At 39.0% G+C, this 25,468-nt stretch overlaps 1 protein-coding gene across 2 annotated transcripts in view; it reads left to right on the top strand.

Annotated features, from left to right (window-relative positions):
* Nucleotides 1-25,468, top strand: part of caps (capricious) — a 399,256-nt gene that overhangs the window by 195,585 nt on the left and 178,203 nt on the right. For both annotated transcript variants that reach the window (XM_069500041.1, XM_069500037.1), the window contains exon 4: nucleotides 12,128-12,181. In XM_069500041.1, the coding sequence (XP_069356142.1) occupies nucleotides 12,128-12,181 (54 nt within the window). The remainder of the gene's footprint in view (nucleotides 1-12,127; nucleotides 12,182-25,468) is intronic.

Raw genomic sequence — 25,468 nt, 5'->3', positions numbered from 1 at the left:
AAAGAGGGTGTATATTTAAAGTGTTTATCTGTTTGTGTAGAATCGTAGCTCCCAACCAGATAAATCAATTTCAATTCAGTTAGATTTACTAAAGGTGTTTTAATAAGGATTGTTTTAGCTAGGGTCAACATAAGAAGTCAGAGAGAGTAAAAGCAATAATTTATAATTATTATTATTATTATATTGTGCTTTGACTAATAATTTGAAGAGTAGTATTAAGATAAACTTAAAAAGAAAAACTGTGAACTTTGTTTTATACATCACTTATAAATTATAATAAATTCCCTTTCCTCTCCAATTATGCATGATGCAACTAACTTCTTCTAAAAGTTTAGTAGGACTTTGGATAGAAGTGGCAATTAAAGTCAGACCCTGGTTAGTTTTAATGATTTTTCTTGGATTTCTGCAAGAGCAACGCGGCATTTTTCTATATCCAATATGAATATAATATCTTATTTCTTACAAAATACACAGGGCCATACATAATACTATGGAGCACAAAAAAGGACATAACATAATACAAATACACGCCACGTATTTCTACACAAAACGCAACGTATCTCACTGCCAGTGTAAATTGCCCTTTAGTATTTATTTTCATCTGCGGCTTCCCTTTTACCTCAGTGAAGATCATTTTTCACTCGCACCCGGGTGGGAAGGAATAGGTGTGTATTTGTTTGGACTGACGGCTCAAAATATAAATCAGACTGTTTAGGTTAGGGATGCGCGGTACCTTTGTTTCGTATCGATAGATCAGCCTGGATCGCAACAAAGTGTTTTGTTCGACTTAAATGTAGGTTAGAAAGGCATTCCGAACCAGTGGTAGATGCATCCGACTATTCGAAAGTACTTGTAAAAGTTTATTTGAATAAAAAAGATTTTTATTTTTATTTTAGAAAAGTAGCAGTTGGTACTTGGTACACCGGTATGTTCTTGTACAGGATGGAGGTATGTAGTTTGAAAGCGTTAGCCAATAGTACTTTCAGCTCTATAATGTGGCTAATTCTAAGATTAAACTACGTAAATAAATAAGTGCTTTGAGATTTTGTCACTGGCCGGCAACGCATGGTTTGCTCGTTAATTTTATTAAAAAAAACTAACTGCATGAAGTTCATCGATAAGTTTTCAAAACAGTGTTTCGATCACAAATATGCCTGGGTGCCTGGTGTGAGCGACTTCGACCGCCCGTTGTGCTGGATCATTTTTCCACGCACATGCAAACTGTGGAACCAACTCCCTTCGGCGTTGAAAGATCTATTCCTGAAAGGCCGGCAACGCATGGGCGGTTCGTCTGGTGCTGTAAAATGATCATAGGCGGCGGTAATCACTTAACGTCAGGTGACCCGCCTGCTCGTTTGCTCGCTATTTTTATTTAAATAATATGAGAGCATACTATGAAATTACTCGTACATCGATAGAGGAATGTATCGCATCATTAATCCCTAATTTAGGGACACCATATACGAACATAACTCCCATATTTACTGTTATAATGATGCCACGTTGGTAATGTCTCGTGTGAAGAGCCTGCAGCGACGGTGATTAGGGAACAAATTGTTCTTTAACTACGGTCTCGCGTCGAATGCCTCATTTGCGCTCATTCCACATGCTTGTAGTGACAACTTGCGTCACGCTGAGAACGTGTGAGATGCACCGTTATGAACTATTTCTACCGTCTTAAGACGCTTAGGTACTTCGTCACTTGAACGTTCCATTGACCTCTCCTGCTTAGAATATTACTTGAAATAGAAATATTTTTCATTCAAATAAACTTTTGAAACGGCAAATGCATCTACCTGCAAATGCATCGGAATGCCTTTCCTACCGAGAAGAACCAGCAAGAAACTAGGCGGTTGCTTTTTTCAAAGATTCGATTTACAATACTATGTTTATAAAAGTAATTTAAAGTGATTTCTCTCTTTTATCTTCTCATGAGATGAGATGCTGGTTTCAATTAATTTTACATGCCATGCTTGGCAGAACATGTGATTATAGTGATTACCTAATTTTTAAGACCCCATGTAAATAATACATGTACCATATTCGAGCAAAATAAATTATTATGATTACTAGCTGATACCCGCGCAGTGGCGTGCAGGTCATAGAGGCAGAAATGCACTGCTTACCCCAGTTGTAATAGCTCAATGCATATTTTTTATGACCTGCCAGTAAACAGGCCTACCTAACTAATGCCTACCCTAGCTTCAAACCCTGTGCACGCCGCTGTACCCGCGACTTCATCGGCGTGGAATTAGGTTTTTCCAGGACGTCTTTTTTTGCATGGGTATAGTTAAAGACGTGGAGAGTGACATAGGCTACTTTTTATCCCGGAAAATCAAAGAGTTCCCACGGGATTTATAAAAAACCTAATTCCACGCGAACGTAGTTGCGAGCATCGGTTAGTAAATCTACTCGTGTGCTAATATTATAAATGCGAAAGTGTGTCTGTCTGTCTGTCCGTCCGTTTGTCTGTCTGTCTGCTAGCTTTTCACGGCCCATCCGTTTAACCGATTTTGATGAAATTTGGTATAGAGATAGCTTGCATCCCGGGGAAGTACTACTTTTGATCCCGGAAAATTAAAGAGTTCCCACGGGATTTTTGAAAACCTAAATCCACGCGGACGAAGTCGCGGGTATCATCTAGTTATAAATAATAAAACCTTGTATCAAAATCATGATTACTTTTCTCTTTTTATTTAATGTTATAGTGAGAATTATTCCTGTACAAACCTTGGACTTGTGTTTGAGTAAAATTAGTAGCATGTTAGTCTACAAAGCGTTTCAGTGTTATTTGCCTAATTAGAATGGAAATTCTAAGAACAATCTCTCTCTGAGTGCAGTGCAGTGAAAACTACACCTCACTTAAGAGCTGTCCGCCGTCCTTTGTGATGCAAACAGCTGTTTGAGCTAATAGGAACCGGCAGTGACTATAATATGGCAAGGCTATTTGTACGTGACTAGTGGAGTAAGAGCCCGTGTGGGCCCGACCTTCGTTGTTTTATTAATAATTCTCCCGCATTGTCCCCAACACAGGGAGGAACGATCAGCACTATGACGTTTGGATCATGGTGACTTTAGCAAATAATTCGAGATGGCCATCGGGGTGGTTACGCCCCGCACATCCGCACAGCCCCCGCGCTAACCCGGTGCGGGATACCCTGGGTGACGTGCGGATGTGTGGGGTCCCCTCGCCTCATACCCCGGTTGCCATCTCGACCTGTCGATAAAATATAGAATGCAAAGCTTGTTTTTTTTTCATCTAGCAAGCTTGCTTTAATTAGCAGTCTTTTTTTAGCAGTTACGGTATGATTCCGAACCACGCTGCACGCAGCAGTGCTGCCGCAACAGTGCTGTCACAGTGCTGTCGCGGCAGCAATGTAGCGGAACGTTGCTGCCCAGCTCGGAATGTAATGTCATATAAGCTTATAGACCAGCAGTGCCGCGACAGCACTGTTTCGGCAGCACTGCTGCGTGCAGCGTGGTACGGAATCATACCTTTAGTTTTTTTCTGCCACTACCTCAGCTGTGTAGAATTAGTTCTGTCATCAGAATTCGGTCCTGTTAGCGCGGGAATGTATTCGGCGAGTAAATATATAGCGGGACATGTCCTAGCGCGAGTCTGCGTATAATTTACGAGAGTCAGTGCGGACGTGCGCTCGCCTTTTTGTTCCGTTCCCCCGCTAGCGCATGCCTGTGGTTTTAGGCTTTAATACTATATGAGCTAGGTTTATGGACGGCGCTTTGGCTAAGCCACGCTTGGTATTTTCGTGAATTATTAGGCAACTACTCATAATGGCTGGATAATCATAAAATAGCTGTGTAGATTCAGGTTACAGAATTCACTATCAGTACCCTTATTATAAATGCGAAAGTGTGTTTGTTTGTTGGTTTGTCCTTCAATCACGTCGCAACGGTGCAACGGATTGACGTGATTTTTTGCATGGGTATAGATAAAAACCTGGAGAGTGACATAGGCTACTTTTTATGCCGGAATATCAAAGAGTTCCCACGGGATTTTTAAAAAAACCTAATTCCACGCGGACGTAGTCGCGGGCATCAGCTAGTCTAAAATATATAAAAGGAAAAGGTGACTGACTGATCTATCAACGCACAGCTCAAACCACTGGACGGATCGGGCTGAAATTTGGCATGCAGATAGCTATTATGACGTAGGCATCCGCTAAGAAAGAATTTTTAAAAATTCAACCCCTAAGGGGGTGAAATAGGGTACTAACTTTGTGTAGTCCACGCGGACGAAGTCGCAAGCATAAGCTAGTTTTGATATAAGTACACAAACTCTAAACCTGGGATATCCTTGATACAGTTTTTAAAATCTATTTGACAAAAACAAACCTAGAGGTCCCTGAACTCTCTAATCTGAATTAGGAGATTTTTGTTGGAACAGCAAGCAAGTCTCTTGGCTTCGAAGTTCAGTGTGAATATAATCGGGATCTGCTCTGAATTATGTTGTAATAATTACTAACATAATTCAGTAACCTAACATATAACTAACATAATAATAAGTAACATATAATTAACGCCTCCATTCCACGTAAAAAATAAAAAATCTTAAAAATGTTACCCCTTCATCCACTCATGTCTTCAATTATCTAATCTTCACTGATGATTGCAATCAGAGGACAGTTGTTAGACTGTGTGACGTTAGATATAAAAATTAATCATAAGTAGTAATTTTTAATCACAAGTTTAAATTAAAATAAAATAACTTACTTAATTTTACAACAATTTCTCAATGAAAAGCACCGCGAAAAAAGATTATCGCACTGATTGTGCTTGGCCAGGAAATTGCTGAGTGTTGGTTTAAATAACTTATTACGCAAGTCATATACAGAATTTGTTATGAATGGGGCTCTGACCTCTGTAAAAGGATTCTTGACGTGACATATCGAGTGTGTCGGTGATTATATTCGTAGTAAATAGTGACTTAACAGTTCACTTACTCTATCGCTTGTGCGTGTCGATTTTGTCATAAAAAGTTAACATGTATCTGTGAACACGACATACTATCTTTTAAATATATTATACTGACTGATCTATCAACGCACAGCTCAAACTACTGGACGGATCGGGCTGAAATTTGGCATGCAGATAGCTATTATGATTTTTGAAAATTCAACCCCTAGAGAACCTGAAGAGTGACATAGGCTATTTTTTATGCTGGAAAATCAAAGAGTTCCCACGGGATTTTTAAAAAACCCAATTCCACGTGGACGAAGTCGCGGACATCAGCTAGTCTAAAATATATAAAAGGAAAAGGTGACTGACTGATCTATCAACGCACAGCTCAAACTACTGGATGGATCGGGCTGAAAGGCATGCAGATAGCTATTATGACGTAGGCATCCGCTAAGAAAGGATTTTTGAAAATTCAACCCCCAAGGGGGTGAAATAGGGGTTTGAAATTTGTGTAGTCCACGCGGACGAAGTCGCGAGCATAAGCTAGTTTACTGTTAAAATTGATAATATAGTTACTTATACCACCTACTATTATATATTCTGTGCTTATACTATGAAAGAGTCGGTAACAGTTTTAAATTCAGACGATGAAACCTTAAAAATATATTTTAATTTGGTTTTACGGTGAAGGAAAACATCGTAAGGATCTGCATGCCTGAGAGTTCTTCACATCAAGATATGACAGCCTTTCCGCAATAAAATACCGTTCAAAGACAATGACACAATGATAATATCTACGTACATTTTCCGAAATCAGCGTAATTATATTCAAAAGAGTCCCAAGACTAAAAGATTTCGGTTATAAAGGCTCAAAAATCTAACGTTTGTGAGTGTGGCTTAACCTTAACACCAGCCATAACCTTCCTCATATCGTATTAAAAGCCTAAAACCACAGGCGTGTACGCTAGGGCTTGAAAATCGGATTATTTTTCAGCTCCGGAATCGGGGTTTGATACTCAGCGTTCCAAGTCCGGAGTTCCGGAATTTCAAAGTCTGTTAAGCATAAAATAAAACAAATCAGTTAGAAAAATGATACGACCTGGGGAAATTATTTAGTAAGAATTTTCATTTTAGTTAAATCTTTAATTCTTTATTGGTAGATTTAAAAAAAGGGATAAGTAGACAATTATTATATTAAATAAACTTAAATCTAAAAAAACAACATTAAATTTTCATTTAGATTTTTTTATTGTTTTCCGTCGATTTATATAGACTCTGTTCTGTATACACGACTGCTGAACTTTTTTCTTAAATTTTGAAAATCAAAACTCCAGTTATACTTACGATAACTCCGGTTTTACAAACGAATCTGTAAACTTTCGAAACTCCGGAGTTATACCAAAAACCGGAGTTCCGGAGTTCAAGCCCTAGTGTACGCCAGAGCCGCTGAAATGGGACAAAAAGGCGAGGACATGTCCGAACGTGCCGGACTCGTAATTTATATTCGGCCAGGACATGTCCTGCTATATTTATAACGCGACTCATAAGTGGGATTTATGCTTTTGTGAATGGGACGCCATAAAAGGTGCTCTTGTAAAGTTATACGTGATGAATTAAGCATAGACTCGTATGTATAAAGTTTTTCTAAGTCAAAGTAATTTAATCAAAGTACGGAACCACTGTACACTTATTGATTGTAAGGGCGTTTGTGCACTCATCCGTATTCGGTTCGGATCCGTGATTCTTCGAAGTGGCCGTCATACAAAAACGTACATTCGATTAGTTTTTTTACGGATCCGTAAAATGATGGACGGATGAGTGCACAAACGCCACGAAATAAAAAAACTTGTCAACTCTTCAACTTAATGACAACATCGCCATCTACACCTATGTGATTTAGTAAATTAATTTTTTCGTTAACATTTTTTTGTGATGTAACCACAAATTCACGGTTTCCGGATTTTTTCCTTTACTTTCTACCTGCTAAATTTTATAATTCTAGGTGAACGGGAAGTACGCTATAGGTTTTCTTGAAAGACACGACAGACGGACAGACAGACAAACAGACAACAAAGTGATCCTATAAGGGTTCCTTTTTCCTTTTGAGGTTACAGAACCCTAAAAACTAAATCGGAGACAACCTCTTAACTTTTCGGAGTTACGTGCGATTGTAAGCAATTAAATATCACTTGCTTTGACGGTGAAGGAAAACATCAACTATCCGCATTTGACCAGCGTGGTACACTATGGCCAGACCCTTTTCATTCTGAGAGGAGACCTGCCAGGGATGGGTTGATCATGATGATGAATATTATACTAATGGATTTTTCTTTGCGTTAATAAAAAAATTTAACTAGGTACAAATACGCCGCAATTAAAGAACAACAGCACGTAATAATGCACTTAGCAGTATTTCACTCTGTTTTATAGGAACAATGGCATAGCTTTTGTAGCTAAAATTACTGTTTGCGATCCCAAACAATATAGTTGAGGACGATCCCGAGGGAATCTATTGTTGTCCCGTAACCCGTATCCAATTGAATTAGGAGAAAAATAAAACTTGTAAAGAAATTGACTACGAAACCTACGTCGCTGCTTTAAAAGCGTACGCTATAGTAACCGAATTTACTTTACAAATGTGCTTCATCATCGTCATCTCTCCTCTCAGAGTGAGAAGGGGTTTGGCCATAGTCTACCACGCTGGCCATGTGCGGATTGGTAGACTTCACACACCTTTGAGAACATTATGGAAAACTCTCAGGCATGCAGGTTTCCTCACGATGTTTTCCTTCACCGTTAAAGCAAGTGATATTTAATTAATTAAATCCAAAGGGGTAATGCTGCCAGCATCTTGGGTACAATGCCTCGCTGCGGTGGTCTCGATGAGGTTTTAGATTTAATTTAATTTATTTTAGATTTAATTTAATTTTTTTTTTTCTTAGATTTAAGTTTATTAATAGTTTATTTAATAAATTTGAAATTTCCGATTAGTTAAAAAGTAACATTGTATGAAAATTTATTAATTAATAATTAATTAAAACCCACTTAGGCCCGAAAAGTTAGAGGTGAGTGCCCGGGATCGAACCCCCGACCTCCGATTAGAAGGCGAACGTCCTAACCACTAGGCTATCACTGCTTGCAAATGTGCTTAGTTCAATGTAAAGATGAATGTCAGATACAAATTGTATTAGGCGAACTAAAAGCGTAATTTTGCGGATTTTCTCAAAAAATTCAGTTAATAAAATATTATAAATATACCTACCAGCTATACAGCTTAGATAAAGTCTGATAAAGATTGAGCTTCAATAGCTCAACCGGTAAAGGAGTGGACTGAAAACCGAAAGGTCGACGGTTCAAACCCCGCCCGTTGCACTATTGTCGTACCTACTCCTAGCACAAGCCTGACGCTTAGTTGGAGAGGAAAGGGGAATATTAGTTATTTAACATGGCTAATATTCTTAATTTAAAAAAAAAAAGAAAAAAAAAAGTACAGCACGCGGCCTAAAGTAATGTATATCGACCTTTAGAAGGAGACAGCAGATTTGTAGAGCGTTGTCCCTGTCGTTGAGACCGACAAAACGTCATATAGGTATGAGTGACAGAGACAACGCTCTACAAAGCCGAAATGGCACTCTAAAGGCCGATGTACATTACTTTCGGTCGCGTACTGTATGCCTTTGTAAAGAGATGCGTACCTAACCACATAGAAAATCTGTACGCCCAATTGTAGTTGAGCTTATATTTTCAAAATACTAATTCCGAAGATTATCTCAGGATAAATTATTCGTCATAGACATATCCATCAAACTCAAACTCAAATTACATCAAAGCACAATGGACTGAAAACTTCTCGTTACTTCACCGCAGCAGATCTATTACCTATGACTTAAGATATAGGCTACATTTATCCCGAAAAATCACAGATTTCCCGCGGGATCAAAAACACTTGTAGAAAAATCATTTTTTTTATTTAATATAAGGTATTTTTTTTATATATATAGTATATACATACAGAAAAAACTAAAAAAAGCTTTTATAAACGTCGTGTCCCAAAAGCTGATCCACGCGTCTAGTGACCCAAGAGCTGGTGCTTATTTCGCTCAACGGTTGAGCCTTGCCGTTTAGCGAGGTAATAGCGCCAGTGTTTTGGGTACAATGCCCATAAATGACCATTTGGACGGCGTATATTTTTTGTAAATATAATTTTTTTTTGTAGAAAATGTATGGCTCCTAGAATCTATAATAAATTACCAAAAGAACTCGCAGATAGATCTCTTAGTATAAGTATGTTGAAATATAAACTTAAGGAATTTCTTGTAAAAAAATGCTACTATTCCATAAACGAGTACTTTGATGATAAATTAAAAAAAACTGTAAATAATTTCTTCTACAATACTCAATACTATTATTTAATTATTTTTGTGACTAAATATATAATGTGACTAATTTTATCAATATACACGTTGTTAGGTATATCATAACAATATATTGCATGCTGATAGGCAGAATTTGGCTGTACCTTTTTACTTTGTAACATTTCCACTTTTTACCCATATTCGCAATAAAGAAGTTTGTATTGTATTGTATTGTATTATTGTAAAAAATAAATATTTCATTGCCAAGCAAAGCCAAAGACAAACACTAGTTTCTTCTTTCTTTGCACTCCTGACCGCTTTTGTTTGATAACAGCTGCAAAAGTTTCATCCAGGAGACGAAATAAAATGAATACAATGCGAAAAGTCGTAACGATTTAAAATGCTTAAAGTTTTTATCTCTTCGCCGGTTTATTTTGAGTTTTTATTTATCTTTGTTTAGTGTTTTATTTATTTTTGTTTAGTTTAATTTATTTCGTCCCCGCTCTGATCCTTCGTCGTAAAAGCTCGTTTCTGTTGAATCTTTTTACGTGCACAGCTTTCGTCTTTGTAATTTCCTGCCACTTCAACGTCCTACGGGTTTTAGTGAAAGGTGGTTGATATCAGTCTTTGTGATAGATAGAACGAAATACTTGTTTTTACAGTAATTGAGGAGCAGACTAAACGGCAAAAGTACACTTCTGATCAATTTTTTTTTAAATCAGGTCGTGTACTGATTATAAATCTGAACTCATTTCCAAGCAAAAAGGTCTGAGGCCGAGATCTATAGAGCGCACTTTGACTTTGCTCAGACTTAAAATACTGTAAAAACGAGACAGCGTCATATCGTTTGAATAAACCTGTCTCGTTATAACTGAAACTTAAGTCTGAGCAAAGTCAAAGTACGCTCTATAGATCCCAGCATAAAACTGTGATAAAATTGAGACCAAATTTCGTGATTTTGATCACTATAATTACAATAAAGTTTCAACAGCTTTCATCTAAATATAGAAAAGGTGACTGACTGACTGACTGACTGACTGACTGACTGATCTATCAACGCACAGCTCAAACTACTGGACGGATCGGGCTGAAATTTCGCATGCAGATAATAATAGCGAGCTATTATGACGTACGCATCCGCTAAGAAAGGATTTTTGAAAAATCAACCCCTAACGGGGTGAAATAGGGACTTGAAATTTTTGTAGTCCACGCGGACGTAGTCGCGAGCATAAGCTAGTTCATTATAAATTGTATATTTATTAGTTTTCATTAGTTTATTGCTCCTTCTATAAATTTTTATTTTGAACAGTTCGGCCATTTTGTGTGCCAGCTCCTCAATTTAAGTTCTTCTTCTTCTAGTGCCATCTCCTATCGGAGATAACTGGATTTCGTTCACCGCTGAATTTAAGTTACGTAAAACAATGGTTAGGCGATAGCGCACCTCGTGGTATTCGACTTCAGTATTCGGACTATCGAATGTCTGGTATAGTTTTGTGACCACCAAAATCGATCACCCATCTAATTACTTTGCTTACAATAGGTCAAAGTTGCTTAGCCAGCGTAATCATTCTCCTCTCAATAGTCAATACAGAACGATTACACTACGACTAGCTTATGCTCGCGACTTCGTTCGCGTGTGCTACACAAATTTCAAACCCCAATTTCACCCTCTTAGGGGTTGAATTTTCAAAAATCCTTTCTTAGCGGATGCCTACGTCATAATAGCTATCTGCATGCAAAATTTCAGCCCGATTCGTCTTGTAGTTTGAGCTGTGCGTTGATAGATCAGTCAGTCGGTCACCTTTTCCTTTTATATATTTAGATTTACGAATACATTACGATTTAGCCTACATAAAACGCATTCATATACTTGTAAATTCTTTTTATAAACTCCTCGTGAGCTAATATAATAAACCCGCTCAGTGTTCATGTATCACCGGTATTGGCAAAGCCCAGGTGTTACAGCTCCGAGCCTGACAAATCTACACGGATTTCAAGAAACTATGCTTTGAAATGGAACGCGGAATGTAAATGTTGGGAACATTATTATTAAAATAAAAATCTTTATCTTGGAACTAGCTTATGCTCGCGACTTCGTCCGCGTGGACTACAAAATTTCAAACCCCTATTTCACCCCCTTAGGAGTTGAATTTTCAAAAATCCTTTCTTAGCGGATGCCTACGTCATAATAGCTATCTGCATGCCGAATTTCAGCCCGATCCGTCCAGTAGTTTGAGCTGTGCGTTGATAGATCACTCAGACAGTCAGTCAGTCAGTCAGTCAGTCAGTCACCTTTTCCTTTTATATATATAGATACTGTATAGAGGAAGTACCTACTTATTAAAACTAGCAAATTTTTTAAATTTTCTTCGGAGTAGTACCTATTAGAAATCATGTCAAGCATTGCTAGACACTAAAGTGTCATGGGAACCCTCGCCAGACACCCTTAAACTTACAACTTTAAGTTTATTAAACTTCAAAGGCCTCTGGCAGGGGGTTCCCACCGTACTAGGTAAGTGTCTGGGAATGCATGACGTGATTTCTAATATTATTATTCTGGAGAAACTAAAAAAAATTAGACTTTAACTTTGACGTAAGATGCTTACAGCTTTATTACCTGTTATCTCCCAAAGCCACCATGATGACCAAACAAACGTTCCTCCCAGTGTTGGGACAGACAATACGCAAGAAAATTTCAGGTTTTATGAAATAAGGAAGGTCTGGCACGCAGTGGCTCTTAGGCCACAAGTTTATTAATGACGTCAATCTCTCTTTAAGTTGGATTATTAAAATAGCGTCTTTAAATAAACACCTTCGTAACAAGCTATTTATATGGACTCACTTTCTTGTTACAGAACACTGATGCAGACACTTCGCGGAAGTACAAAAATACTCCTTTTACGTCAATGGTAAGTTTAGAATAACGATCCTAATATTTACTTACAGCCGTACTCAGAGTCGCTTAATCGTTACTTAAGATTGAATTAAACGAGACAGAGCTATATCTCTCACATAAATATGGCTCGTTTTAACTCAATCTTAAGTAACGATTAGCGACTCTGAGTGCGGCGGATAGTTACGGAAATATACATCGGCCTTTAGAATGACATTTCGGCTTTGTAGAGCGGTGTCTCAGTCACTTATACCTATATGACGTTTTGGCGGTCTCAATCCTCAATGCCCTACAAATCCGCTATCTCCTTCTACAGGTCGATGTACATTATTTTCTGCCGCGTACTGTACTTGGCCAGCGTGGTAGACTATGGCCAAAACCCTTCTCACTCTGAGAGGAGACCCGTGTTCTGTAGTGAGCCAGCGATGGGGTGATCATGGTGATGATGATGACTGTACTTAGTTACAGGAATATACTGCCTACGCCAGTAGGTACCTATATCACATGCAGTGATGGCCTACTGCCTAGTGGTCAAGACGTCGGCTTTCTATTCGGGAGGTCAGAGGTTCGATCCCGGGCACGCATTACTAAATACTCGGAATTTGTTATTACTTGCATTAACGGTGAAGGAAAACATCACGAGGAAACCTGCATGTTCTCAATAACGTTGTTACTGCCAATCTACACTTGGCCAGCGTGGTAGACTTTTCATTCTGAGATAAGCTGTAGCTCTCATTTATGCAGTTTACCACCAGGTGAGTTTGCAGTCAAAGGCTAACTTGTAAGGGAAGTGGATACTGGGCCTTCGAATTTTGCATATTAGTCCCGCAAATTGCTATTGCGCTGGAACCATGTCTCATTACATCGAAATGAAGTCATTTTGACGTCAGCCGAAATAAAAATATACCATCAGCTCGAAACTTCAATCCAATGCTGACGTCACTAAAATGGCGGTAACGCGCATTAGCAATTTGCGGGACTTGTAGATCCATAGATCTAGATCTAGACTTGTAGATCTAACCAAACGTAGATCCATAAAGAAAATGAATACTTTTGAAGATCAGTCTCCCGATATTAAATATTTAGCTCATCACAAACTCGCTTTACGACGCCCCTGAAGAAGGGCTGCCTCATAAAGTATATTCGTCAATAAGGTGCCATCTGCCCGCGGACCATCCCCAACAATCAGGGCCGTCTTTACCTATTGGAGGCCCTGGGCACATTAGAATAATGGGGCCCCTATGATCTTGACAGAGTAGGTACAATTTTCTTAGAATAGGCAAAGAAAGTAGATAATAGTCCAGCAGCCACCGAGTGTATTAAGTCACTCTTTTAGTTAACAATTTCTATCATCGTTTGTTTGAGAGGACCTTTTTGACATTTGATTTTATCGAAATAAATATGTTTTCGATGATAAATATCGGTCGGTAGGTTATAGTAGGTATGATGATCTGGCAGGGATTAGTAGGCCCCTATCGATCGTGGGCCCTGGGCACGTGCCCTGAGTGCCCAGTGGGAAAGAGGGCCCTGCCAACAATCTCTCCAAGCAAATTACAGATCTACCGTTTATCACTGTTTAGCAATCTTACAGTAGGCTTGAACAAGGGCTAGCATAAAGTAGATTCGTCAATAACGTGCCATCTGCCCGCGGACCATCCCCAACCATCTCTCAAAGCAAATTACGGGATCTACCGTTTTATCACTGTTTAGCCATCGTACAGTAGGCCTGAACAAGGACTAGCATAAAGTAGATTCGTCAATAACGTGCCATCTGCCCGCGGACCATCCCCAACCATCTCTCAAAGCAAATTACGGGATCTACCGTTTTATCACTGTTTAGCCATCGTACAGTAGGCCTGAACAAGGGCTAGCATAAAGTAGATTCGTCAATAACGTGCCATCTGCCCGCGGACCATCACCAACATCTCTCAAAGCAAATTACAGGATCTACCGTTTTATCACTGTTTAGCAATCGTACAGTGGGCCTGAACAAGGGCTGCCTCATAAAGTAGATTAACTAAGGATTCGGGTATTCATTTTATAATTATTCTAGTACCGTACCTATTCCACTTTTTAATACGCCTTGTTCACAACCTTGAATAGGAAGCTGGAAGGAATCTCTATTTAGAGATAAGCATTTTCAATGTAACTTAATTTATAGCTACTATGTGACTACAATTTTGGTATATGAAAAATAAAAAAAATAAAAAAAAAAATATTCGCCAATAACACAACACTAGTGCACTGCATACACCATTTCACATCGTTTCAACAAAACCGTAGACATTCAGAAAGTTACATTGCGAATATTTGATAGCAGGTGGGCTTGATATTATGGAGTCTTCTAATGTGCCCTACTGTATTACATGCTACACTGTGATTTACGTCAAACGAAGGGGACACTTTTCATAAAGGAGGCCGACGCATTCCGTCTAATAAAATTTCGTCTTTATGGCTTTCGGAAAACCAATCGGAACGTCTCCCTGAAATCGTATCGACTAATTGTTAGACAAGACTCCTTCACGACTAGGGTAAGCAGTTTCAGTTAGGTATATTATATAAATTGAGGTTACGTTGGGGTCCCAAGGTGCTGGAATGCCGACCTCGCACCAGACGCAGCGTTGGAAGACCCCCCTACTAGGTGGACGGACGACATCAGACGAGTCGCAGGGAGCCGCTGGATCCAGGCGGCGCAAGACCGTGGTGTGTGGAAGTCCCTACAAGAGACCTATGTCCAGCAGTGGACGTCTATTGGTTGATGATGATGATGATGATGATATATAAATTAAACACATTCAGTACGCGGCAGAAAGTAATGTACATCGGCCTTTAGAATGACATTTCGTTTTTGTAGAGCGTTGTCTCTGTTACTCATACCTATATCCCTTTTGTCGGTCTCAACGGCAGAGACAATGCTCTACAAATCGGCTATCTTCTTCCAAAGGTCGATGTACTTACATTACTTTCTGTCGCGTACTGTAATATGGTGTAGGTACCTATAGGAATTTTTCGGTAGGTAGGTATATTTATTGTAAAAAAGGTTTTTGTATTGAAAATCTGTCAAAAATCATATTTATTTAAGTATCAGCTAAAGACTATTGGGCGATTGAAAGCTTAGATATTATCTAGCTAGCTTTTCACGGCCCAACGTTTTAACCGATTTTGATGAAATTTGGTACAGAGGTAGTTTACATCCCGGGGAAGGACATAGGCTAATCAATGGGGTTTAAAAAACATGAATCCACGCGGACGAAGTCGCGGGCATCATCTAGTAATCATTATTATAAAAACAATTAGATACATTATTTATATACAAAATAGAAAAATTAGATAGACTAGAAACGATATAACCATAAGCTTCAATGAATTTAGTACCTACTTGAAGGCGTCGACTGGACTTGGACTATAAAATGCTATAGTTGGCAACCCTAATTCGGAAGATGGAACGCGAAAACTTTTTGTATTCCCTAAAATTTGTCAATTACTACGAAGGGACTTTGCCATTTCGAAACAGTCTAAAGTGGAATACGTAAATTAAAATAGCTCCCTTTGTTTCTATATCAAACGGCCGAAACTTCTGGAATCTTGTTCGTCTCATTACTGTTTGAGTTTTTCCAGTTCCAACGGAATGGCTACGCCCTTTTCGCTGGGTGATTTCTTTTATTAATTCCGCTCTGTCTTCGGTCACGCACCTCGGAGGTGAGCGAACGACTCGGACCCGCCCTGGAGGGAGAGGGGATACACGTATCTCGTCCCCTTGCCAACGTTCCGGACCACTAGGTCCAGATAATGTGATACAAATAGATATAGTCTTTATTTGTTCACTTTAAGTGCCCTATCTCACTTGGGCACCAGTGGTGGCGCAACCAGGAGGATAGTGTCCGCTTGGTTGGACAACCAATGAGGTACCGTCCATAGAGCTGAATACATTTTGTTGGCAGTGCGACCCTGTTATCCTAGTGAGATAGTGCCCTAATACACATACTTCTACGTAAGAAATTCACTAGCTTTGATTGACTTAAAACCAAACAAATGTGAGACAAAATAAGGTCCTGCTTCAGCACAGAAAAAGATGTGTTAATTTCTTCAATAAACTGTTTAATTTCCTAATGTCTCCTGAAAAATATCCTAAATTGTAAATGATTACCAAAATAAAATTTAATAATCCTACTGCAAATGAACTGCTCATAATTGTTTTTTTTTACTTTTGTCTTGCGAGAAATGCTGGAATAGTTTCTATCGTATCGTATCGTATCATATTAGCTATTCTCACTCCTAGACGTGTAGCTTGTTGATAGGCCGCGTATAATAAACTGTAAAACAAAAGGAATAAAAGGAAGCTCGGAATAATATTTACGTCTCGTCTGACCCTCGGCCGGCGGAAACCGAGCTTCGGGCTCGAATTTTCGAGTTTTTCCGGATTTTTTCGGCCAAACTTTGGGGTTTCCTTCCTGACTTGCTAACACGAGTTTTGGGACCTCGCGAGCCTAAGTTCGCGGCGGCTTCCCGTTGTCTCTTAGAATTTATTATAATATTTTACCGGGCGGTTATAAGGGTTTACTCGCACTGAAAAAATCTCTAAACTTGGCGATAAAAAGTCGACACGCGTGACCTATTCGATGGTACGTACCTACTCATATATTATGTTTATCGTAAAAGTAAAGTAAAGGTAAATTAATATTCTTTATTGTACACCATAACTTATTCCGACTGTAATATTATAAAGGCGAAAGTTTGTATGTGTGTGTGTGTGTGTGTATGTTTGTTACTCCTTCACGCAAAAACTACTGGACGGATTTGGCTAAAATTTGGAATGGAGATAGATTATACCCTGGATTAACACATAGGCTACTTTTTATCCCGGAAAATAAAAGAGTTCCTGCGGGATTTTGAAAAACGTAAATCCACGCGAACGAAAGTCGCAGGCTTCAGCTAGTAGTAAATAAAGTAAGTTCGCAAATCCACTTACAAGTAGCTACGGCTACTGCGAATCGAAAATTCGTGAATTGGTTATTTTCCTACTTTTGAATTTGATAAATATTATTACTTTATTATAAACTAGGATAAAAATAATGACGTACGCTGAAAAAAATATTAAAATACAACAAAGATTTACAAAGTTACAGGCATTTAAATTTTGGAGTGGGAGGGTCTTCTATCCCTTTCTCGCAAAACGAAAATTTGTCTGAAACCGCACGAAGCTACTATGGCATTAGTAAGGTGTGACGTCAAAATGCTATATCGCTACCTCTGTCTAATCAGATATATTTAAATGCTTATAACTTTTTTGTTATTTGATCGATTTAATTAGTTTTTTTTAGTTTACGTCATTATTTTTATCCTAGTTTTTAATAAAGTAATAAAAAAATTGGAGTCAAATACTCAATTATGCAGTGCGTAAAGAGCCACATGTGAGAGAGTGTACTGATCCCCGAGTTTGTGTATTGTGTTTCTAGTACAAACACCGTTCATACAAAGCGCTGTAACATCGTATGATGAGCAACATAATCCGATCCTATGTTTTTCCGCTTTAATATTATGGTAGGGGAGCCCAAGAGGGGATTTTGGGATTTACTCGAGCGCGTCAGATTAAGACAAGGCAAGTTAATTAGATGCAGAAAAGTGTGTATTTCATTGATCTGACAATTTGAGCGTGACATAAGGAAATGGGAGAGTCACAAAGTTCAAAAAATCAGGCATGAATTTTGGTTGCGTCCTAATTGTCAGTTTTTTGAATAGGAGCAAGTTGAGTATTTACTCAATATCTGACGCACTCGATAAATATTTTTGGTTCTATTTCTTTTCTTTTTTTAATTTATAGACTCGCGCTTGGCTGCAATTAGACCTGGTGGGAAGTGATAATGCAGCCTAAAATGAAGCGCCCCTTCTGCCCCTTCGTATGACTACCCCCACCATGCAAACCGGCAGATAAATATTTTTGCGGTAAAATATACGTGTGGTGCATTATACACTTGATATTATTATCTAAAGCGCTCATGTATTTATGACTATATTTTTTTACATTTTTGAAAACCTGTACGCGCTTCCCCACCAGTGAAAGGGGTTACATCATATAACCTTTTCTTCTTCTTTTAAACTTCACAATCCAATAGATCCCCACGAAGCTCGAGTAAATCCCTATTTAGCATCTTTGGCTCCCCTACTATTAACATTATTCGGCTCACGCGATTATGTAATAACGCTCACGTGTACGTATAACATTATTAATCTAAAATTAATATCTGTGCTATCTATCCGATCCGTTATTCGTATAATGCTGCGTTCACACTCGGCCGATGGACGCTAACAAAGGGTTTCGTTGGCAATCATTGGTCTAATTAAGATAGCGAACGCAAACGAGCCATTTTTCTTTTTGATTTATTTAATTAGGTAGGTATAAGCAGTGGCGTGCACAGTGTTCGAAGCCAGAGTAGGCATTAGTTAGGTAGGAACCTGTTTACATGCAGGTCATAATGAAAAATATGCTTTGAGCTATTACAACTGGGGTAAGCAGTGCATTTATGCCTCTATGACCTGCACGCCACTGGATATAAGTCCCGCAAATTCAGCACTAGACTGTAAGACGTCAGCACTAGACTGAAGTTTCGAGCTGATGGTATATTTTTATTTCGGCTGACGTCAAAATCTTGTCATTTCGATGTTAATGAGACATGGTTCCAGCGCAATAGCAATTTGCGGGACTTCTATTAAGAAAATAAAACTACTTTGTGCTTTGAAATTGTTTGTTCGTTCCAACCCTTACATAAATTCGCAAATTACACGTCTCAACACCTTTCCAAGATAACATCTACTAACATGGAACTAAAAAGCGAGGTTCTATAACGTAAGGCGTTAGGATGGAGGCCTTTGAGAGCGCCGAAACAAACACACGGAGTTAAGAATGCTTCTCAGTGGTTATGTAGGCTTCTACAGACATGCCTATAAGGCTGCTGACAAGTTAATTTTGACGTCATTTGACTATATTTAAGTAAAAATATACCATCAGCTCGAAACTGCAGTCTAGTGCTGACGTCACTAAAATGGCGACCATGCACATTAGCAATTTGCGGGATTTATACATTGTAGCAGAGCGGTCCGCAACCCGCGATTCAATTGAAATCAATACATAATATTATATAGCATTAACATACCCATATTTTAAATGCGAAAATGTGTTTATTTGTTTAATCACACCGCAATGGAACAACGGATGATTTTTGCATGGATATACAATATACATAGTCAAAAACCTAGAGAGTGACATAGGGTACTTTTTAACCCGGAAAATCATAGAGTTCCCACAGGATTTTGGAAAATCTAAATCCACGCGGACGAACTTCCGGGCTGGTAATTTATATTTCGATGCATGCAAAAAAATCTGTAACATTATAGGCACTAGGCCTATAATGTGGCATTTCTGATCTACATTATAGGCCTATCTATATTATCTGATTTCTGATTTTTTCTGATCTCAGTGAACTCCAATGTTATTTTCAATGGATCGGTCACACATTCGCAAATGGCAACTCGGAGTCATCCAGTAGAAAGTCAAAGGGAAACTACATACAACTGATGAGACTATGCCCTTATAAGAGCATTTCCTTAGTTCTTCCAGCCGACTTACCACCATAGAGACCCTTGGACCATCCCCAAGGAAGTATATTTGACATTAATTCATCAGAGCTAAATAAAGGATATTATAGTATTTTGCGGACTTTTTCTGATCTCAGTAAACGCAAGCTCTAATGCTATTTTCAATGGATCGGTCATAATAAGACCATCCGCAAATCGCAACTCGGAATCACCCTATAGAAAGTCAAAGGCAAACTACATACAACTGATGAGACTATGCCCTTATAAGAGCATTTCCTAAGTTCTTCCAGCCGACTTACCACCATAGAGAGCCTTGGACCATCCCCAAGGAAGTATATTTGACATTAATTCATCAGAGCTAAATAAAGGATATTATAGTATTTTGCGGACTTTTTCTGATCTCAGTAAACGCAAGCTCTAATGCTATTTTCAATGGATCGGTCATAATAAGACCATCCGCAAATCGCAACTCGGAATCACCCTATAGAAAGTCAAAGGCAAACTACATACAACTAATGAGTCTATGCCCTTATAAGAGCATTTACTTAGTTCTTCCAGCCGACTTACCACCTGCGAGTCCTTGAACTATCCCCCAAGGAAGTATTATTTGACAGTAATTCATCGGAGCTAGTATAAAGGCGGTACAGAGGTGGCGCGGCCTAACGAGTCATACTCTAACGTACTGAATACACACTTCAGGCGTTGCTACTGCCACGTCATCAACGCCTTCATTATAACGGGGTACTTGTGAATTTTTAAGCCTTGGGTGTTTCGTATTTGAAGTCCTGAAAACAAGTAATTAAAAAAAATTAAAACCCGACAGCGGTTTGCATTGCTGTCTCGTGTCTAGCATCACTACCCCTATTATAAATGCGAAAGTGTGTTTGTTTGTTGGTTTGTCCTTCAATCATGTCGCCACGGAGCAACGGATATACGTGATTTTCTGCATGGGTATAGTTTAAGACATGGAGAGTGACATAGGCGAAAATCAAAGAGTTCCCACGGGATTTTTAAAATCCTAAATCCACGCGTACGAAGTCGAAAGCATCAGCTAGTGTGTCTACGAAGATAAACGAAGATATAATTGAAGATTTTTTTCACATCGAAAATGGCTCCGTACAACATATTATTGAATTAAAAAAAAGTATATAAGCCTTTGTCACTCTGGATGATGCAAGGATTCTAACGATACCCTATACCTCCAAAATCCAAATCTAAGTATTCAGCCAATCATCAACATCATAATGACTAACCCATCACCAGCCTACTACTGAGCACGGGTCTCCTCAGGGTTTGGGCATAGTCTGCCACGCTGGCCCAGTGCAGATAGGAAGACTTCACGCATCTTTGAGAACATTATGGATAACTCTCAGGCATGCAGGTTTCCTCACGATGTTTCCTTCACCGATAAAGCGATATTTTGACGACCTCCCTGGCGCAGTGGTGAGCGCTGTGGTCTTAATAGTGGAAGGTCCCGGGTTCGATTCCTGGCAGGGGTTTGGAATTTTATAATTTCTAAATTTCTGGTCTGGTCTGGTGGGAGGCTTCGGCCGTGGCTAGTTACCACCCTACCGGCAAAGCCGTGCCGCCAAGCGATTTAGTGTTCCGGTACGATGCCGTGTAGAAACCAAAGGGGTATGGGTTTAATAAAAACTGCCATACCCCTTCCAGGTTAGCCCGCTATCATCTTAGACGGCATCATCACTTACCACCAGGTGTGATTGCAGTCAAGGGCTAACTTGTATTTGAATAAAAAAAAAAAAAAAAAAAAAAAGTGCATGTCCGGAATCGAACTCCCGACTTCCCGAATAGGGCGTAGAGAAATGCTAGGCTATCGTCGTACTTTTCTAAGCAATGTGACATCACAAACAGCCGCACTCAGAGTAGCTTAATCGTTACTTAAGATTGAGTTAAAACGAGACAGATTCATGTGAGAGATATAGCTCTGTCTCGTTCTAAAGTTCTGTGTAATCTAAAGTAACGATTAAGCGACTCTGAGTGCAGCTGTCTGACAAAAAAAAAAGACTACATATATTGCTTCAGCTAAAAGGCTGCTTAAAGTTTTACAAACAAACAATACGAGTAATCCGAGAGCAGTAAACAGTAGTTGCAAGTGGGGGTGAATAGGGGGAGGGAGGAGTCTTGTTTGAGAATTTAAGTGTGTTCTTTGGAAGACAATATTTTTCGTAAGACAATGGAAATGTAGTGTGGCAGAGCGCTGAGCAAATACAGACATTTGCAGCGACAAGCGTAAGTGGGCATTCACGGAGACGTCATTTGTCTCTTTTGTTTTGTCTTGTCTTGTCTTTAATTGAACATTATAGTGGAAGTTTTGTCCTTCAAGAGTCGTCTTACTTGGAGTATATCTATGCGTACAAATCGGAAATGAAGTGATCCGTATAGCAGAACCGGAGTATTTTAGCGTTTAAACTATCGTGAGACGTGCTTTCTATCCATACTAATCCATACTAATATTATAAATTTGAGCCTCAATAGCTCAACCGGTACAGGAGTGGACTGAAAACCGAAAGGTCGATTCAAATCCCGCCCGTTGCATTATTGTCGTACCTACTCCTAGCACAAGCCTGACGCTTAATTGGAGAGGAAAGGGGAATATTAGTAATTTAATATGGAAAGTATTTTTTATTTATTATTCAGATACAAGTTAGCCCGTGACTGCAATCTCACCTGGTAGTAAGTGATGATGCAGTCTAAGATGGGAGCTGGTTAACCTGGAAGGGGTATGGCACTATTTATTAAACCCATGCCCCTTTGGTTACTACACGGCATCGTACCGGAACGCTAAATTAGCGGAACGGTTTGGCCACGGCCAAAGCCAGACCAGACCAGAAATTGAGAAATTATAAATTTCCAAACCCCTGCCAGGAATCGAACACGGTACTTCCCACTAATAAGACCACAGCGGGCACTGCGTCAGAAAGGTCGTCGTGTGTCTGTCTGTTAGCCTTTCACGGTCCATTCGTTCAACCGATTCTGATGAAATTTGGTATAGAGCTTTTACTAAAAGGTCTCAAGCGACACTAGCCGCAAAAGCCCGTGTTCTGCATGGTTCCTTGCAGTAAGTAGCCTTTCGTCCAGTTGTGGACTTCTATTCGACGATGACGGTTTATATTCTGAGTGAGAAAGACCAAAGTTTAGGTATCTTTGTTCCTACTCACATTTTCGCTACCGAAATAAACACTTCTTTCCGTACAACAGTCGGACGTGAACTATCGATTGGTAACTCTCAAATTGTCCATAAAAACGTCCTCATCCCTTCATTAAGGGCCCTACACTTTCCCCGAATTGTCCCCTTGCCACAATAGTCGTAACTAACGTCAAGCGGATCGGCGTTTAAATGAAGCTTAGGATTCTAAGGCGATAGCACAGAGCACTCTGAATATAGAGGAAGAGAAAGGAATCGTTGTCAACCGATAGATGTCCACTGTTGGACATAGGTGTCTTGTAGGGACTGGCACACGCTACGGCCTTGCGCGCTGCGCCGTCTCCCTGGTACTCGTTCGGTGTCGTCTGTCCATCTAGTGGGGGGTCTGCCAACGTTGCGCGAGGTTGCTGTTCTAGCATTAGAGAAAAGAATAGGGCACCTTTCAAAGCACTTTAAAATCATTGGAAGAGCTGTGGAAATAATCTTAATTCTTAAGTAGATACCTCTTACATTAGTGGTCCATCTGGATTAATACCTATCAATCATCAATCAAGTACCTATAAATATTATGGTGAAAGATTTTTCAAATAGGTTCACTACTTTCGGAGATTACCCTCCACACGATAGGTACTCTCTTCTTTTATTTTATTTTTATTTTTTACATCTTATTAGAACGGCAGTGCCACTTACACTAACTAGATAATTAATAATAAATTTAAATACAAATAAAGGTACAAGAAAAAAGACATAAAATACAAAACGATAAAAAATCAAAGGATTTTGAATATGTACGCTGAGAACATTGAATGACATATTCATGTAATGCTCTCAGCGTACTTCAGTAACTCCCGAACCAGTATTATAGACCCATCATTAAATGGGTCCCATTGAGCATTATTGTCAGTATATTAAGCGCGTTGAACGATGCTAATGAACGGGGTATAGGTGACATAGATCTAGCAACAGTGCGATGATGTGGGACCACGAAAAGTTTATTTTTTCGTGGACGAAGATTACTATTGGATTCAGGGACACGTTATATAATATAGACATTAGACATTTTATAATATAGACTTATGCCCGCGACTTCGTCCGCGTGGACTTCACAAAATTGGAACCCCTATTTTCCCCCCTTAGAGGTTGTTTTTTCAAAAATCCTTTCTTAGCGGATGTCTACGTCATAAAAGGCATCTGCATGCCAAATTTCAGCCCGATCCATCCAGTAGTTTGAGCTGTGTGTTGATAGATCAGTTAGTCAGTCAGTCAGTCACCTTTTCTTTTATATATTTAGAATAGGATCGAAAAATTTCATCGTCACATCACCTCATTCACCTACGCAGAAACCTGTTAAAATTATTGAAAAAATAATACGTTCTAACTTTTCTTTCTACTTTAATTTTTGTTTAAATCAGATAAGGAACTATAGGAAATATATAAGGAAATATAACTAAGAGGAAGGAAAATATTACATAGGTTATACATTTTTCCAAAAGTCGGAACAAAGCCTCTTCAATAAAATCAAATTCTTAGCAGCATTCCATAGTGCATTGAATTCAATAAAATTACCAACATCAATCGTTTTAAAATTCAAACCTTTTATAAATAATATCTTGTTCACTCTAAGTTCACCTTATCTACGTCTAGGGCTCTAGGGAGCATACATCTGTCAAAGTATTGCTCCCTCTTTGTAGCTCCGTGACCCTTGTGCGCGCCTGGTAGTTAACACGCGCGGTAATATATTTTGACTGAGTGCAAAATAAAGAGTGTTGCTAACTAGGTAGGTCATAGGTGCCAACAACTGTTGAAAATATTTCCTGTTTCATTTTTTCCAAAAAATATTACCATTGTGAAATCGGCGGTGATTACGTATCTCGCGACAGGCTTGCGAGTTGCGACTGGCGTAAATCTCGCGATCATTGCTGTCAAACGTCCGGCTAGAGAGAGACAGCAATAGCCACAAAGCAAAATAAGAAGAAGAAGAAGAGAGACAGCAAATGAACTGTCGGATTGCTACTGCTGTCGCGTTGCTGTCGCTACTGCAAAGATTTACCTAATCACCCCGCGGAAAACACTCAAAGCCTTCAATAAATAACAAGTCAACCTTTCAAAATTTCACTCCGTCAATTATCATGAACTTCCAGAAACCATCCAACCGATGTGCCCCAAACCAGTATCATTAGAAAGGCAATAATGCGAAGATGGATTTAGACAAAAAACTTCTGGAACATCTTCTCAAACAAGTTCTGGACGCTGCTCTGTGTAGATACTAGTAGTAGAGTCATTAATAGCTCATCTATTAAAATTATTATTGTAAACTTACACAGTATCCGGTTATTTTAGGAAACTTGCAACATAGATTTACGAGCCAAACTTGTTATTCGTAGGAGCCAAACTTCCCATTGCGTGACTGAACGATACGGTCGGCAACACAACTGCGCTACTTCCTGATCGGTATCAAGTAAAATATCCAAAATACATTTCAAGTAGGTATTATTTGTGTCATTGATATTAAAAACCCCTAGATAGCATACTATACAATAACGC

This window comes from Maniola hyperantus, chromosome 1 (assembly GCF_902806685.2).
Source record: "Maniola hyperantus chromosome 1, iAphHyp1.2, whole genome shotgun sequence".
NCBI lineage: Eukaryota > Metazoa > Arthropoda > Insecta > Lepidoptera > Nymphalidae > Maniola > Maniola hyperantus.
This window is presented reverse-complemented; position numbering and strand designations above follow the sequence as displayed.